The sequence below is a fragment of the Watersipora subatra genome, chromosome 3 (genome assembly GCF_963576615.1).
Source record: "Watersipora subatra chromosome 3, tzWatSuba1.1, whole genome shotgun sequence".
Classification (NCBI taxonomy): Eukaryota; Metazoa; Bryozoa; class Gymnolaemata; order Cheilostomatida; family Watersiporidae; genus Watersipora; species Watersipora subatra.
Window position 1 is genome coordinate 43,084,132 of NC_088710.1, and position 18,722 is coordinate 43,102,853.

General features: G+C 35.5%; 1 protein-coding gene across 1 annotated transcript in view; it reads right to left on the reverse strand.

The window, feature by feature from the left end:
* Positions 1-18,722, reverse strand: part of LOC137391452 (uncharacterized) — a 53,909-nt gene that overhangs the window by 12,284 nt on the left and 22,903 nt on the right. The window contains exons 9-13 of the mRNA XM_068077933.1: positions 18,201-18,327; positions 15,919-15,962; positions 11,147-11,226; positions 4,038-4,137; positions 3,510-3,591 (exon numbers count right to left, since the gene is read on the reverse strand). Of these exons, the coding sequence (XP_067934034.1) occupies positions 3,510-3,591; positions 4,038-4,137; positions 11,147-11,226; positions 15,919-15,962; positions 18,201-18,327 (433 nt within the window). The remainder of the gene's footprint in view (positions 1-3,509; positions 3,592-4,037; positions 4,138-11,146; positions 11,227-15,918; positions 15,963-18,200; positions 18,328-18,722) is intronic.

Sequence of the window (18,722 nt, forward strand, 5' to 3'; positions counted from 1 at the left end):
CTCTAACCAGACAACTCTAACCAGACAACTCTAACTAGACAACTCTAACCAGACAACTCCAACTAGACAACTCTAACCAGACAACTCTAACCAGACAACTCTAACCAAACAACTCTTACCAGACAACTCCAACTAGACAACTCTAACCAGACAACTCCAACTAGACAACTCTAATCAGACAACTCTAACCAGACAACTCTAACCAAACAACTCTTACCAGACAACTCCAACTAGACAACTCTAACCAGACAACTCTAACCAGACAACTCTAACCAGAAAACTCTAACCAGACAACTCTAACGGAACAACTTTTACCAGACAACTCTAACCAGACAACTCTAACCAGACAACTCTAACCAAACAACTCTAACCAAACAACTCTTACCAGACAACTCTAACTAGACAACTCTAACCAGACAACTCTAACCAGACAACTCTAACCAGAAAACTCTAACCAGACAACTCTAACGGAACAACTTTTACCAGACAACTCTAACCAGACAACTCTAACCAGAAAACTCTAACCAGACAACTCTAACGGAACAACTTTTACCAGACAACTCTAACCAGAAAACTCTAACCAGACAACTCTAACAGAACAACTTTTACCAGACAACTCTAACCAGACAACTCTAACCAAACAACTCTTACCAGACAACTCCAACTAGACAACTCTAACCAGACAACTCTAACCAGACAACTCTAACCAGAAAACTCTAACCAGACAACTCTAACGGAACAACTTTTACCAGACAACTCTAACCAGACAACTCTAACCAGACAACTCTAACCAGAAAACTCTAACCAGACAACTCTAACGGAACAACTTTTACCAGACAACTCTAACCAGACAACTCTAACCAGAAAACTCTAACCAGACAACTCTAACGGAACAACTTTTACCAGACAACTCTAACCAGACAACTCTAACCAAACAACTCTTACCAGACAACTCCAACTAGACAACTCTAACCAGACAACTCTAACCAGACAACTCTAACCAGACAACTCTAACCAGACAACTCTAACCAAACAACTCTAATCAGACAACTCTAACCAGACAACTCTTACCAGACAACTCTAACCAGACAACTCTAACCAGACAACTCTAACCAAACAACTCTTACCAGACAACTCCAACTAGACAACTCTAACCAGACAACTCTAACCAGACAACTCTAACCAGACAACTCTAACCAGACAACTCTAACCAAACAACTCTTACCAGACAACTCCAACTAGACAACTCTAATTAGACAACTCTAACCAGACAACTCTAACCAGACAACTCTAACCAGACAACTCTAACCAAACAACTCTTACCAGACAACTCCAACTAGACAACTCTAACCAGACAACTCTAACCAGACAACTCTAACCAGAAAACTCTAACCAGACAACTCTAACGGAACAACTTTTACCAGACAACTCTAACCAGACAACTCTAACCAGACAACTCTAACCAAACAACTCTTACCAGACAACTCCAACTAGACAACTCTAACCAGACAACTCTAACCAGACAACTCTAACCAAACAACTCTCACCAGACAACTCTAACCAGACAACTCTAACCAGAAAACTCTAACCAGACAACTCTAACGGAACAACTCTAACCAGACAACTCTAACCAGACAACTCTAACCAGAAAACTCTAACCAGACAACTCTAACGGAACAACTTTTACCAGACAACTCTAACCAGACAACTCTAACCAGACAACTCTTACCAGACAACTCTAACCAGACAACTCTAACCAGACAACTCTAACCAGACAACTCTAACGGAACAACTCTTACCAGACAACTCTAACCAGACAACTCTAACCAGACAACTCTAACCAAACAACTCTTACCAGACACCTCCAACTAGACAACTCTAACCAGACAACTCTAACCAGACAACTCTAACCAAACAACTCTTACCAGACAACTCTAACCAGACAACTCTAACCAGAAAACTCTAACCAGACAACTCTAACGGAACAACTCTTACTAGACAACTCTAACCAGACAACTCTAACCAGACAACTCTAACCAGACAACTCTAACGGAACAACTCTTACCAGACAACTCTAACCAGACAACTCTAACCAGACAACTCTAACCAAACAACTCTTACCAGACAACTCCAACTAGACAACTCTAACCAGACAACTCTAACCAGACAACTCTAACCAAACAACTCTTACCAGACAACTCTAACCAGACAACTCTAACCAGAAAACTCTAACCAGACAACTCTAACGGAACAACTCTTACCAGACAACTCTAACCAGACAACTCTAACCAGACAACTCTAACCAGACAACTCTAACGGAACAACTCTTACCAGACAACTCTAACCAGACAACTCTAACCAGACAACTCTAACCAAACAACTCTTACCAGACAACTCTAACTAGACAACTCTAACCAGACAACTCTAACCAGACAACTCTAACCAAACAACTCTTACCAGACAACTCTAACCAGACAACTCTAACCAGAAAACTCTAACCAGACAACTCTAACGGAACAACTCTTACCAGACAACTCTAACCAGACAACTCTAACCAGACAACTCTAACCAGACAACTCTAACGGAACAACTCTTACCAGACAACTCTAACCAGACAACTCTAACCAGACAACTCTAACCAAACAACTCTTACCAGACAACTCTAACCAGACAACTCTAACCAGACAACTCTAACTAGACAACTCTAACCAGACAACTCTAACTAGACAACTCTAACTAGACAACTCTTACCAGACAACTCTACATTGGTTTTCGTTAGGTTTGCAGCTTACGAGTGTCAATAAGGTAGAGTTGAATTATTGATTTGAGGAATGATTTATTACAGTTGTATTGAATCAACACTGAATCTGTAAAATCTACAATTGAATGGCACATGTATGTCAGTTGCTACTACTGCAATGCAAAAAATGAAAATTTCATGAAAAATTACTGAAAACATTTGGACATCTTTAAAAAGCACTTACAGAGCTTATTAAAATAGTTCAATGCAACCAACTAACAGAATACACGTTAAACATGTTCTAATTATCTGATCAGAAAAAGATTTATTAGTTTTAATTGATGTGCTGCTTGTTAGTATTCAGAAGAAAGACTGGCATGTTTGCATAGAACATTAATACCCAAAATAGCATACCGTAAAACCTCAAATTGAGTGCCACCTCTATTTGAATTTTACTAAGAAAGAAAGGTTCAAAAATAGAGCGCCATGACGTTCAATTTGAGGTTTTACTGCAAGCGTTGAGACACAGCCATGGCTCTAATTTTTATTCCTTTTCCTACAGTGGCAGTCAAGGAGAGTTGGCATTAAAATACAGGTTTTACGGTATTTAGAAGCTGTCACTAGCTGAAATTCCCTAATAAGCTAATATACTATGCATCCAAAGTGTTTCAGAATGTCACTATTTTAATACCAAAGTTTGCTTTAATCATCTTTTTCTATACCGTTATCTTTTTAATGTTAATCTGATAAGATGCAGTCTTAAAGCTACCTTGTTGAGAAACTGGTTTTGTTCCTCTCATGCTCAGCTTCTCCAGCTTCTTCAGCTTTACAACTGCATCGATTACGTCTGGCTAAACATATTATATTGTAGGATAATGCAGTATCAGATACAACAAAATTTAATCAGCACTTTTTTTTCAAGACGTACATCATGTCCATACCTTGACCATTGAAACTACTATTAGACAGGCATGAAGAATTATTGTTGCTTTACTGAAAGAAGAGTTTATAGGAGACTGGAAGTTAAGCATGTGATTTGTAGGGTGTCACAAAGAAATAAATTCAATCTAGCCAACCACTTAGATTTTTAAACATTTAACACTCTAAACGCCCTCCTTGCATGTTCTATTTGAATTGTCAAGTATTTTAGGCTACTATGATCTACCAAAAATGCTTATGCAAACTTAAATTATTCATAGTTAATGGTTAAAAAACTCAATATAAATATTAAAAACTTATAACTAGCAATTGTTTATTGATTGACTACTAGAGGCAGCATAACAATTTAAAAACTCACCTGAAGTAAGTTGTCAATAGCTAGATGCCTGAGAGAAGGGAGTTTCTGCAGATCTTCTAAGCTCACATCAATGTCATCGATTGAAATCAGTTTAAATGTCCTAAAATATAATGAATCAAGCGTGCAAATTATTTCTGTAAACTAAGTGTTTACATTAGGCTAAGCTTTAACCAAATAACTAAAATGTGTTAATGGAAATAGAGTTGGCTTTGAAATAGTATATACAATATAGTATACATTATATAATAATATAATAGTATGATCATTGGATTTCCACACCCATTATATATGACATTCTAGCCTGACGATGCCAACACTGAGACAAATTACAATCATATGGCGAGGGTCCATACATGTGTTAATTAATATTACCCTTCGCATTGTTTTTTTAAATTTTTAAAAGCCTTTTTTTCACCTGTGCATCTTATTTTTTAAGTTGTAATTTCTAAATGTGCCATTTTAATTTCAAATGTGCCATCACACTCCTGTTTTAGGTTTCAGTGAATCGGTAAAAGCTAAATGCCTTTCACATGGGCCATGGTACTCTCTGTAGTAAGATAAGCCTTCATATTACTTCTCCATTCAGTCAGTCATAGTGTCACACAAAGAACGTCTGACAGCTCAATTTTATGTTTGTACCATTACCGAAAGGTACCAGTATAGTCGTATTCAGAGTTTTGATGGATAGCTTCTGGTGGAACAGTAACTTCTTTATACACAAACCTCTATGAAAGAATTGTTATTACTAATTCAACATATTCGGAATTTTATTTTATTTTCTCAGTTCGTATTAATTACATATTCATTACCGAATATTGTAATCGTAGCAAAAAAGACTCTGTTTAGCTATTGCTTGCTAATTATTTCATTTTTACATCAAAACCCTTTTAGAGTCGTTTTATTTTATCAATTTATTTGACCTGCACAAAATATTTTACTCATGATATCAAATTTAAAAATTATTTGACAAAGTTTGAAAACCTTTACAGTTGTTTTTATTTTCTCTTTTAATTTATTTCAATTACACAAAACAATTTCCTCATGAAATGTAGTTTGAAGGTTAGAATGACAAATGTTGTTATATGTCGAATGCAAATCAATATTCTGTCCAAAGACTTTTTTATTCCCCGGGCAACACTTAGTTGTACAGGTAGTATATATACATATATATATACCTATATATATATATCTACTATATAAACGACAATCGTTGTCTGTGTGTGTGAGTGATTGATTGATTGTCCGCCTTATAGAGTACCGTACTTTTCCAACTATTAGCCGCTACTAGGTATCTAGGGCGCGTTAACGGGATTCTCCGGTTAGTACACGCCTCTCCGGTTAGTACACGTGGTCTTTTCTTTTATCGTCGTACGAATTTCGGTCGTACGAAGCGAACTGAATTAATATGTGTAGTAACGGTAAATAAATTATAGAGCGGTCTTTCTTATTTTCATTCGGTCGAACGAAGCCAACCGAAATAATATGAGTACTAATTATCGTAATTTCGTATTATCGTAATTTCGTAATATGGACTATTAGCCGCTACTTTTTTCTGACGATTTGAGCCAAGCGGCTTATATAAAAGTGTGGCGATTCTGTTGTTTTTCTTTCACCGCTCGAGTGCATTAACCAAAATCCCCGGTTAGCACGCTTTTTAAACGGCAAATTTTCTGCCGTATTAAAAAACACCTTTCCTGAGTTCTGCGGCCTATACAAAGGTGTCTATACAGCTATACAAATGTACTATTCATTAAATAAAATAAATTAACGAGTAGTTATTTACATGCAATTAATATTTACTGCCAACGTGTACCGAGAAGGTCACGTAAACGTTTGTTTCTTGGAGCCACTGGAAAAACGCATTTCTCACCTACTAAATTTCTACATCAAAAAGGTAAGTGTTTCTTATACGATGTTGTATTGTCTATGAATTGCCACATCTCCACTACTTAATAATGTTGGATTTGCCGCTGTTCGTGATAGTGGGTCATGTTCATTTCCCTCAGCAGCCGAGTTACTAATTTTTTCCAGCTACGAGTAGGCCTACTGTAACTTACTATTACAGAACTTTCACGAGTACTTCGAGGGTTGCGATACGCTATTGTGAAAAGAAAGAGAGCAGCTGCTATCGACTTTCTGCCACCCTGCATTAGCGATGACCAGCTATACGTCGCCTGCTCATAAGTAGGCACACGCCAAAAACTGTTTCTTCATGCGCCCGACAGAAAAACCAAAAATGTTGTCTATCCGCATGTGTTGCGTTGAACTAAGGGAGAGAGAGGGAGAGAGGGAGAGAAAGGGAGAAAGAGAGAGGGAGAGCGAGGAGGAGAGGGGGGAGTGAGGGAGAGAGAAGGGGAGAGAGAGGGAGAGCGAGGAAGAGAGAGAGAAAGAGGGAGAGAGAGGGGGAGACGGAGAGAGAGGAAGGAGGGAGAGAGGGGAAAGAGGGAGAGAGGGAGAGAAGGAGAGAGAGGGGAGAGAGGGAGAGAGAGGGAGAGAAAGAGGGAGAAGAGAGAGGGAGAGAGGAAGAGAAGGGGAGAGAGAGGGAGAGCGAGGAGGAGAGGGGGGAGAGAGGGAGAGAGAGTGAGAGGGGGAAGAGGGAGGGAGAGAGAGGGAGAGAGAGGGGAGAGACGGAGAGAGGGGAAAGAGGGAGAGAGAGGGGAAAGAGGGAAAGAGAGGGGAAAGAGGGAGAGAGGGAGAGAAGGAGAGAGAGGGGAGAGAGGGAGAGAGAGGGGAGAGACGGAGAGAGGGGAGAGAGGGAGCAAGGGAGAGAGAGAGGGAGAGCGAGGAAGAGAGGGGGAGGGAGAGAGAGAGAGGGAGAGAAAAAGGGAGAGGGAGAGATGGAGAGAAGGAGATGTAACTGCATATTTGGAGTTGTTTTACCGTATGAAAGACAACTCTCAATAAATCTTATGCTGCCCGTGAATCTGCTCCTGTAGACGGGTAATGCAGCTAGTATATATATATATTTCTTAAAGTGTGTGTGTGTGTGTGCGTGTGCGTGCGTGCGCGTGTGTGTGTGTCCAGCTATAACTGATAAAATATTGAAATTAAATTTTCACATTCATATTGATTTAAACTCACAGGGATTGCAACCACCAGTTTGAAATCTATGCCTTCTGTCACTGAGCTATACAAGGCATGTTAATCAAAGTCATTATTATATACCATTTAGTGTATGCACACGCTAAAGGATGTATTATTTGAATCGCTATGAATTCTGTTAACTGCATGAAACACGATGCTTTTTTGTGTTTTTTTGAACTTTTATTGTCGATTTTTCAAAAGCTTCAATTGCTATATCTGCGGGCGAGGCCAACTCTTTTCACGTAGACAATTGTATTATCTCTCTAGAAAGAGCCTCTACTTCTTCTCTCTGTTTGGTCAAACAAAGACAAGATGATATCTCATTTTTACATCTGTACCAAAATTGTCGTATTTAAAGTTTTGATGGATAGCTTCTGGTGGAACAGTTACCTTTTTCCTTTTTCACACACTTCTATGCAAGAATTTATATTATTAATTCAACATATTCAGGATTTTTACTTTTTTCTCTCAGTTCAAATTAATTGTATCGTTAGCGAATCATATTGGTTGCAATTGTAGCAAAACAGACTTAGTTTAGCTATTACTTGCTAATTATTTCCCATTTTCAATTCTTTTATAGTAGTTTTTTTTAATTTATTTGACCTGCACAAAACATTTTTTTCATGATATGAAGTTTGAAAGTTAGAATGGAAAATGCTGTTATATATGATGGCTGATTGCGGCCATTTAGAAATTTTGTAATCTTGACCTGAGATGTTCATAATCTCGGGTCGAGAATTTACCGAGGAGGGGTTGGGCTTAATCCAGAAGTGCAAAGGTTTAGTTGGTGAGAAATTCAATCAGTGATATTTTTGTTTTCTTTAACAAAATAAAACATACATTTTCAAGGCAAATCTTTAATTAAGGATATGAGATGTTTGCTGTTGCTTTCTTTTTCACAATCAATGTCTCACGAGACGCAAACATAAATAATTACAGTGAAATGAAATAGAACATTCTTAAGCTCTCAGAATGCTAATGAAGTGGACAATTGTTTTAATGTGCATTTTATTTGTTCAGATCATAATTGTAACGAGTCAATATTTTATGTAATACCGCGTCACAAAAGTGCAATCATACTACAACGTATGTAGGATATTTATCATATATAAACTAATACAGAAAAATTAATGGTGTATTTTTGAGAAGACTTTTTTCCGTTTCATGAGCATGTTACCATTTCTTCTTAACACGAAAAAACTATGATCAACAACTATTGTATGTAAATACATTACGTTATTTTGATGAAAGATCTCAAATTTTTAAGTAAAGATTTGCCTCAAAAAAATGCATATGTATTATTTTGTTAAACAAAACAAAAAGATTACTTACTCAATTTCTCACCAACTAAACCTTTGCACTTCCGAATTAAACTCCACCCCTCCTCAGTAAAGACCCGAGATTATGAACATCTAGGGTCGAGATTACGAAATTTCTAAATGACCGCGATCAGCCACCATAGTTATACTAAAAATTCCCCTGTCATACAGCTTACGATCAAAGTGATTTTGGAAAAAAGAAAGGGTACTGATGGTTGAGAAATGTAATATTAGCAGTCAAATGGCACTGCAGTGCAATAGGATAACTGCAATGATAGCAGTAATGTACTGGGTGTTATTATGTACAACAAATAGCAATAATGAAAGAAAAAGATTATATGTTTATATCTCTCCCCTGCAATAGGAGAAATGCAATATTAGAAGTAAAATGGCAAGCTGCTGTGTAATATACACAGTTTGAAAGTTGGTTGTATTGAATGTAGAATGGTTTTGACAGTATCTGTAACAGAAAACAAGCATTAGCATTCACGTGTCTGAAAGTTTTTTGCAAGCTGGAGCAAAATAATGAGATGGACTATGTCACAAAAACCATGGTTAAGTCGAGTGTGTGAGATTTAGCATTATCTACACTAGCAGAAGGAGAAAATGCTCATTTATTTAAAAAAAATTTGATTCCAGCTTAATTACAGCAGATTTTATGGTCAATAAACTGAATGAGTGTTTACAATCAAAACGTTATACATGTAGCAACAAATAACAAAAAGTTTTGATACTTATCTAGGTTTTTGTATTTATATGCAAAACGTTATGCTGAATTTAAAAATCTAATCAGATTTTAATTGGTTTTCATAAGAATAGCTGTATATCTATAAGAAAATGTAGGCCTACAGTGTATTACTTAATTTTGCAATTTTTAAAAACGGCTTGGCTGTACCGTGATATTGCGCACAGCCGTAGTATCATCAACAAAATCTTTAAAAAAATAATAACAGTAACATATTGCACATCATCGGTCACTATATACTTTGATCTTATAAATTCGAATTTTTATTCTTATAATTAAATCTTACAATAATCTTATAAAATCGAATAATTATTCTTACAATTAAATATTGTAATAATCTTATAAGAATCATTAGAAAAAGATCATTATCATTTCCTTTACTTTCACTGCTTTGGACACCAGATGGAATACCAAAGTACTCATTATAAGTGTTCAAAATGTCAGAGTCCGGCTGAATCGGCGAAAAAGAAACAATTGCTTTTCAGTACATCCACATTAACTACAGAAACTTTCGGCAATTGGACAATCCCATAGACTGGTGAAACGTGCACGTTTTTCTTGTGGAATGCACACGGCTTTATGGTTCTACCTTCTGTCACACGGCTTCATGGGCATTTTGTTTGCCGGTCTTAATTTTAATTAAAAAAGGCCTGTCAACTTTTAATGGTGATTTTAGGCCGAATTAATCTTTCTATTTATGTATAATCCAATCAGATGGGTAAGTTTTAGGATATTTTCTACAATTTTCAAATACTTGGTAACATCTTTAAACAGGTTTATATGTGTTTTTTATCATTATTATACTTGAGCGACTCCAAAGAAAACTAGTTAAACTTTTGGATGAGATTTCGGTAGAAGGGTTTGGGTACGGTCGGATGATGAATAATTTTGTGAGTTGTGTGCACATATGCATTTCTCATGAAACTACCAAACAATCGCTTTGCTCGTGTTTAGTCGTGGGATGATAAATACAAATAAATGTTTTGTTCAAAACTTTTTTTACACATGTTACACAGAGCATTCATCTAGTATACATATATATACTAAATGAATTCCTGACGTTTTCTGGCTAGCATTCTTCTAGTAAAGTCCACTACTTAAAGTTAGTAACTTCGTTCACAGCTATGTACCACATTTTAAAAATGTCATAAATAAAGAGTTCAAAATGCGGAAATCGATTTTTCTTCATGGCAGGTTTGAAAATTGCCTTTTTGCACAAGTTTTAGTTCATTATAACAATCTTAGTTAAAACCATCGAACCTGGCGACCCTTGTCAATGTGTCAGCATCCTTGAGCTATTTGTGTAATGATCATAAGTTTTTAAACCTAATCAAATCTATCAAAATATGCTCATAATCTAATGATATTTGGTAAGACACTGGTAAAAAGGTCTGCAACACACAGCAAATACCATTAAATAAAAAAAATGTTTCACAGTTCTTCAGGCTAAAACTGTACAAGTTCGTATGATTATAAAAACTTGCAAATATCTTTACAGTAGCATCCTACCCATTGAGCACATGTTCATCATCATTTCATGACTCAAAATATTTTGGAAAATTGTAGTTAGTCTCATTTAATTCTTCATTTGCACCCATTCATCCATGACATACCAACAAACGAGCTGTATAAGGTTTTTCCGGGAAGTCGTTCAAATAAAATTTGTTATTATAACAAAGGAAGTGGGTAAAGATATTCGAAAAAGATTAAAAATGGAAATGAAATTTCTGGTCTAACGCCCTGTGCAAAAATTAATTTGATTGGTTCACACTGTTATTTAAACACAGCACTTGTAAACAGTGCCATACAAATGATGGTATTCTAGGTGTTAGGGTTTCCGTCACACCTTACGCAGTACCGGAATATCGGCCTTAGGTTTCAAAGGGTTAAAGAAGTTTTCACAATGAGAGGTTGTATTTTCCATCGCGAAAATTTTATTTTCCAATGACCATATTTCTCACTTTAGTGCTGAGCAGTTTTGCAGCAAACTCTCTCTGGTAGCCTCAGACTGCATCGTCCAACCAGTTATTGATAGCTCCACCTGTGAATATATTTAATATTTTCGGTTAGTGTCTAGTCACCATATACTGAAAAATTGAGCTAAATATTTGTTAAGTTATACAATGAATTGGATGTTATTTGAATACATTGCGAGAGACTTGTTTTGTGTGTTTTAAAAGTTGCCTAAATCTGAAACCATCAAAGTAGATTATGAGAATATGTGGCAAAAGTATTCCAAATTGAATCAAATTATAATCTAAATTTATTCTAGCACTAAATTGTAGTAAAGCATGAACTGACGAAATTTGCATTAAGTGGTCAATGCATCTAATCTATGGCTATATATCAATCACATTATAAAACATTTTTGATTGAACAGCAAACACTAAAAAAGATTTAATACTAGTACAATTATTTCACAAGCTATAAGCTATCATAGGGTTCAATTTAGAGCGTAGCTTGCACTTGACCAGCGAGAAAGCCTTCAATTGTAATCTAGTCTTCAACTGGTGAGGTTGTGTCCTATTAACTCATACCTTATAAAAGCTAAGTGCTTAGTTAAATTTTGTATTGAGTTTTGTGGATGAGTTATTTGTAGACCGCCTAAACCTGTATGGAAAAAAATCCTGGCACATCAAGATACCCTAGACTCTCCGAGCTAGGTGAGGACGTAAATGAGCCATGGCATTGCATGGGGCCATGATTATGCATTTACAGTATAACACATGGACACCCGTCCTTGTTGGCAAAACTATACAAAAAATAATTAGCCAGGTCGGGTACCGCTCTAATATAATGAAGAAGCTGTTATGAAACATATTGACAAAAACTGGTGTACCGACGATAAGGAAACAAATAGCCCAGAGGTGGCAGAATCTATAGCTCTATATGTAGGTAGCCAAATGACAAAACAAATCTCTAAAGATAAACTCAAACAAAAGGTAGATCACCTTAAAGCACCAGCAAACACAAAATATATAAGATAAGTTACCATAAACAGCTGCCTTGCTCACAAGTTTCCTAACTACGTGATTAGGAGAGATGTCAAACTACACTACATAGAAAAGATCATAGCAAAGATCTGCATTGCAAACGTCTGAACAGCCGAATTCATATTCAATCTATACAAGGAAGACGAGAATATGGAAGAGATTAAAGGGACATATGATTCAGTTTTCGATGCCATAACGATGAGTGGCCAAGCTTCCTTTCATCTTAATCTAGCCCGGGTGAGTTGAATACACCTTATTTTGGAGTTTGTTGAAAATGAGCAAAAATACTATCAATATCAAAGCTTTGGGTTAAAACTGGTCAACAGGTTTATATAATGATTATGAGTGTTTATTGTATAGAGACCGCAAGTGAAAAGAGATATAGCCGTTGTTTTCTAATCATTGTGTGGGGATGAACTAAATATCACTAATCAGTTATTTGGAGAAGAGAAAGAGTTCAAAACTGCTATGAAGCAGGCTGAACCTGGAGACAAGCTTGACTCAAAAGGATCAAAAAACTGGAGAGGTCAGTTTTAAAAGCCAATGCAGAATAATCAATAATGGGTATAACAGCATAATGACAATTACTCATGGCTTGTTTGGTAGTTTATAGGCTTTATTAGGGGTGGCCAAAGTTAGGTACAGCTTAAATAATGTTGTAGGCCAGTTTCACAGAGACAAGCAACCAAGGTTCCGCAGTTACAACAGCAACAACAAAGGATCACTTAGGGGATCATCCCGTTCCAGTTGTTACCCCAAGTTCAGCAAACAGAACAAAAAAAAACATAATGAAACAAAGCCATAATGTAAGGACAAAGTTTATACATGGAACTCACACAAATGTTTAAGGTTTACCATCAAAGAGGTAATTTTTGAGCATTAGGCATTACCAAATAGACTTTCATCAGCTCCAAAATTGATTACTAGAATAATGAAGGTGCTATTTAGTGACTTGAGGTCAAAAAGTTTCACATCTATTGGCTATCTTGATGATAGCCTTTTGGATTGAGAACGTACAAGCAACTCTTCAGTTGTTTTAATGTGCTGGGTTTTTCATTAACTGGGAAAAATCTGTTATTGTTCAAGTGCAAAAGAGAGCATTTTTGAGTTTGAGTTTCGGTTAGATATGGACATATTAAAATTACCAGCAAAAAAGTATGAGAAGTTGCTGACTGTTGTAGCTGAAGTTGAAAAGAAGGTTGTTGTTACCGGAGAGTTGGCTAAATTGATAGATGGTATTATATCTGTCATGCTTGCAATTACATATGGCAAGGCCCATTATCGCGGTTTAGAAGCCTGTAAAATATCTGCCCAAAAAAAAAATAAAGGCAATTGCAACAAGCCATGCTGGTTGAGAGATGGAGCAATCACCAACTTACAATATTGGTCATGTCCCATGCTTCACAGTGATCATGGAGTAAAAATATTTGATCCTTCAGTCTTGATATAGAGTGCTAGAGTGATGCAAGCTTGTCTGGGTTTGAATTTGTTTATGGATCTGATGTTTTTGGTGGTCAATGGAATCAGGAGGAAATTGCTAAATATGCAACAAATAACAATGTTTTGGAGATGGTAGCAATATGGAAAAGTCTATTAGCCCTTGAGCATTGTATAATGAACAGAAAAGTGTTAGTTTGTTGTGATAATTGAACTGCTGTCCATTACGTCAACAACATGGGTGGCCTATGTTCAGAACAATGCAACCAGGTGGACAAAGAGTTTTGGCATTGGCGTAAGGCCCGAGATGTCATTATGGTTGTGTCATTTATTGCTGGGAAAGTCAATGTTCATGCTGATTGCTTAAGTAGGCTTGAGAGTGAACAAAACAAAGAGTTATCACCTTTCGATGAGGCTTTCTTTAGAATAATAAAACAGTTTGGTCATGCTGATACTGAAATTTTTGCCAATGCTAAATGTGACAAGTTTGTGACCTGGAAAACTTTTAAGCAAGCAATGGCCATAGATTAATTTACTTTGGGTTGGTCAAAGTTTGGAGTACTTTATGCTTTTCTACCTTTTAGTATGATACTAAAGCCTCTACAAAAGGCCAAATAAACCAAAGACAAACTCATACTGGTATACCCGGATTGGAAAGCTCAACCTTGGTACCCAGCTTTGCAACATCTACTGATCATGGGACCATTCAAACTCCCTAAACCTGATGTTTGGAATGATTTGATGGATGAGTTTATTTCCAAGAAGTCTTCAAATAAAGAAGTGTGTTCTCTGGTATTCAAGTCTATAAGAAATTCAACCAGGAAACAGTATGGTTGCTACCTAATATCATATCAGGTTTTTACTAAAGTTCCAATTAGGGAGTGTACTTTGGAAATATTATTGGATTTTCTGAACTCACTTCATCAGAAACGGGTAGGTTATAATGCTATGACTTTAGGCAAGCCTGCTGTTTCCACAGTGAATAGTTTTTTTACAGGTTATGCTTTAGGTACACATCCTTTGATGACTCGTTTCATGAACGGCGTTTTCAATTAGAGGCTTTCTTTGCCTCGATATACTGACACTTGGGATCCTGATGTTGTCCTTAAGTCTCATGAGACTGGAACTCAGTTGTTAGATTTGAACGGGAAGTTACTGGTTTTGCTTCTGTTGTTATCAGGCCAAAGGCTAGCTATGATTGCAGAGGTTAAAATATCAGATATCAGATTTAAGTCTAATGGTATGACTATAACTATCAGCTCTTAGCGTAAAAAACTATACCTAAAGCACATCAGTTACCACTGGTTTTTTCTTGGTTTTATGAAAACCAAGAAAAACTGTATGTCTCATACAGTTTTGTGTCTATAGTGTCTCAACTTACTTATAAACCCTTCAGTTTGTATTGTTACTGCCATGAAATGTTATTTAAAAAAGACTGAGTCATTGAAACAAATAGACTGAAAATATTTTTATCCTTTCAATACCCCCTTACAGAAAAGCCAAAAAAGACACTATGGCTAATTGGGCACGCTTTGTACTAAAGAAGGCTGGCATGGATGCCAGTTATGGTGTACACAGTATAAGTAGTACATCTATGTCGCAATGTATAAGAAAAGAAATTCCTACTGATTCTGTGCTTAAAGCTGGTGGGTAGTCATCAGAATCAGTTTTTAGAAAACACTACTGTTCGCGTGTCAAGTCTTATGAAGGGATTGATGTTACCGTTTTGAGCAAGTGATACTATCATTGATGTTATATTTTGCACATATGTTGAAGCAAATATAATGGAATAATACATTATTGTATTCGCTTCATGACTGCAGTGTTGAAGTCTCAATTGATCCCTATGATAGCTTAAAGCTTGAGAAATAATTTGAAAATTTAATGAGATGCAGTCGAAATTAAAGTGTAACTATTTTGATTGCATAAGCTATCATAGGGATCAATTTTCCATCCTGTATCTACCCTGTGAACATTATTACTGAATTGGTTGTTTCTAGTTTAGTGTTCAGAGGACTTTATGTTCAAAAGTCATGAAGTTCTTTGAATACCAAACCATGCTGCATCCACAAAGCTCATACAATGTTGAATCTTGAAGGCTTTCTCGCTAGTCAAGTACAAGCTACGCTCTCAATTGATCCTATGATAGCTTATGCTATCGGAATACTCACAATTAAATTTCGATTGCATCTCATTTAATTTTTAAATTTTACTTAAAGCTTTAGACTATTGAAATTAAGTTGCATGAGAAGTTCATTAATAAAGATGATAGAATTTTAATTGGTAAAAATGGAACAACTCACAAGTTTGAAGAGTCCTGAGAAATTCAGTTCAGGGGTTTCATAACCTGCAATTGTATACCACACTTACATGTACAATTAGTCAATAACAAATATTTCCATTTTAATATTTTTACATACAGCTAATTTATCAATTCAACTAGCAATCATACTTTGAATTTAGACACTATCACATAGTGATTTCAGCTGATTACCAATAATACTTTCACATCCTAGACCAAAGTCAAAAAATGTGAAACATACATGTAGGTAACTGTTACAGCGGCTCCACAGAAATTATGCTAGTTAATAATAACCAGCCACACTTGGCATTCTCAGAATGTGCAAAGACAATCACTTTAGTGTTGCTGCAATTGAATGAGGTTTGTTTGCACAAATAACCTTTCTATTTGCTTACACATCAGCTGTTAGGAAAAAACTGCAGCTAGATTGTACTAGAAGTTGCTTTTCTGATTTGAGCTTTAAGACTTTCTGGCTATTACCTCAAAGCGTTTACAGTGCTCCACCGTTTCCTCGTATCTAAAGAAAAAATTGATCCGTCTCCACTTTAAATTCTTTCTAATACCTTACAAGGATTTTTACAATAAATTTCACTTTTTCTAATTATTTTCAATCAAATGTTTTGAAAAAAAGAGCTTTGATCAATCAAACGCATGCTAGAGTTTTAAATTTTCTGAATGAATGCAAAGCAAACAATATTTGCAGGCTTTAAACTTAACACCGTGCCACCCTAAAGTACAGTTGTATACAGTACAGTACACTTGCTGACTTGTGGTTAATTTGGTTGTACAGTTGCCGACTTGTGGTTGATTTGGTTTGACTGTGCCTCAAAACATGTATGGTTGAAAAATGACATGCGGTAAGTTCTTATGATGAACATGATACATATGATTTGTATATCAGATAAATTAGGAATATTAATGATAAATGATTAATGACTTATGATAAATGAAAGTCACTATCAGAATAACTACTTTGGTAGATCAATGGTTGATTGTCATGAGCAATTCCAGAAGACCTATATTTTTAGCAAGTGAAGCAACACTAGATTTTACAACAATATATAGTTTCTCCTAAAAAACCATTTATTTCTAAAATTACATTCTCTACTTTCTACACAGCGTAAAATCTAATAGTCCTATTGCATTTTTACTGTTTAATGCAGTAAACAGGTGCAGTCAATAGCATGTCACATTGCATAGAAATATGTTTGATCATTAAACTAAAACAAATTGTGGATTGAAAAGTTTATTTTAATGGTATTGCCAAGTTTGAAACTACAATATTAAAATTTAAATTTTTTGGTATAATATAGCTGTTGAAAGCATGAATTGGGATAATTTTGTCTGTGCTTGGGTCCGGGATTTTGACAAATATCTCTGAGCTTTTTCACAGAGTCATTTGACGTAACAAATGCATCTTTTTTTCTAGAGGATAATCATACAGCATTTGTGTGAAATGTCAGCATATTTGACAACCCTTTTTCTTTTACATTTAATAATTTGTATTTTTCTTACGCAATTTATTTATTTAATGCCATTTTTAAAAATCAGTCATAGTTAATCCACATTGCTAATGGTGATGATTTAGTCATTATTTTTACTTTGGTTGCTACATTTGGGAGGTCCACATGTATCTGTGACAAAACTTTTCGAATGTTTTAAAAAAAGTTAAAAAGTTGTAATTTATATAACATTTAAAATTTTTAAATTTTATCACTTTTTACAAGAACCTTTCCAAGTTAAAAAATGAGTAGAGATTTATTTTTAAAGTCAAATGCGTGTTTCAGTTTTGATAGACTTTCCGAAGATCAACTAGCAGAACAATTTGCGCAAGTAAACACTAGCTAGGTTGGCCAAAATGCGTTATTGTTGTTGAGAATAGTTTTTTGCATGTTTAATACATAGATATGTCAATAAAAAATGTACTCTGAAACATATCATACATGTATGTAAAACGGCTTAATTCATTTTGCACTAATTTTTAATCTTGCTTCTCCTTCTTAATAGTTGCTCTCAAAAACAGCGTTCTTACTTTCTTGTGTCAATTGTTGGAAACGCGTGGCGAAAAACATACTTCAAATTTCTGCCGATACAAATGACACCATAATATTTTTATATAGCTAACCTTTTTTTAACAGATTACGGCACCGCCTATGACCAAGTGAACATGTTTCATTTGCTGAATCAGCAAAAATTATTAAACTTAAAGCGTAAAATTCCAATCAAATTTATAACTTATTAAAAATATTTCTGACATTTAAACATACAGAGGTGATTACTTACTGTCTTCATTTATGATACTCAGCACTTTCAGTTCAGGACATTTCAGCCGAATCACTGTGACATTTGATGAGAAGGTCAAGCTCAATTCTTGAAGGTTGCCATTTTCTAACTGAATCTCTTTTTCAGTCTGTAAGGAATAAAAAGTTGCTATATATATTCTGCACAATGTGACAGTCAAATACTTTGAAAAAATTCCATTCTATTTATTACAAGCTGTATGGGCGGATTTTGGTATAGTGAGTGACAACACTTTGTGTACATTTGCTTGTGTTTCCATGTTCTACATTCTGTTTTTGCTCTCATGGTAATTACATGTATTTCAATTTACCTACAGCGACAATCAAATACAATTTGTTTGGAAACACGCTTTCAATTCTGTAATTGGCAGTAACAAACTTGGCATCCTTCGATCCAAAATTATTTTCTATGACACAATGTTTTTTTATTTGAATGCTTTACTTAGTTGCATTCTATGATTTGCATTATTCAATTTTTATAATACTATATGATAAAAGATTTGCA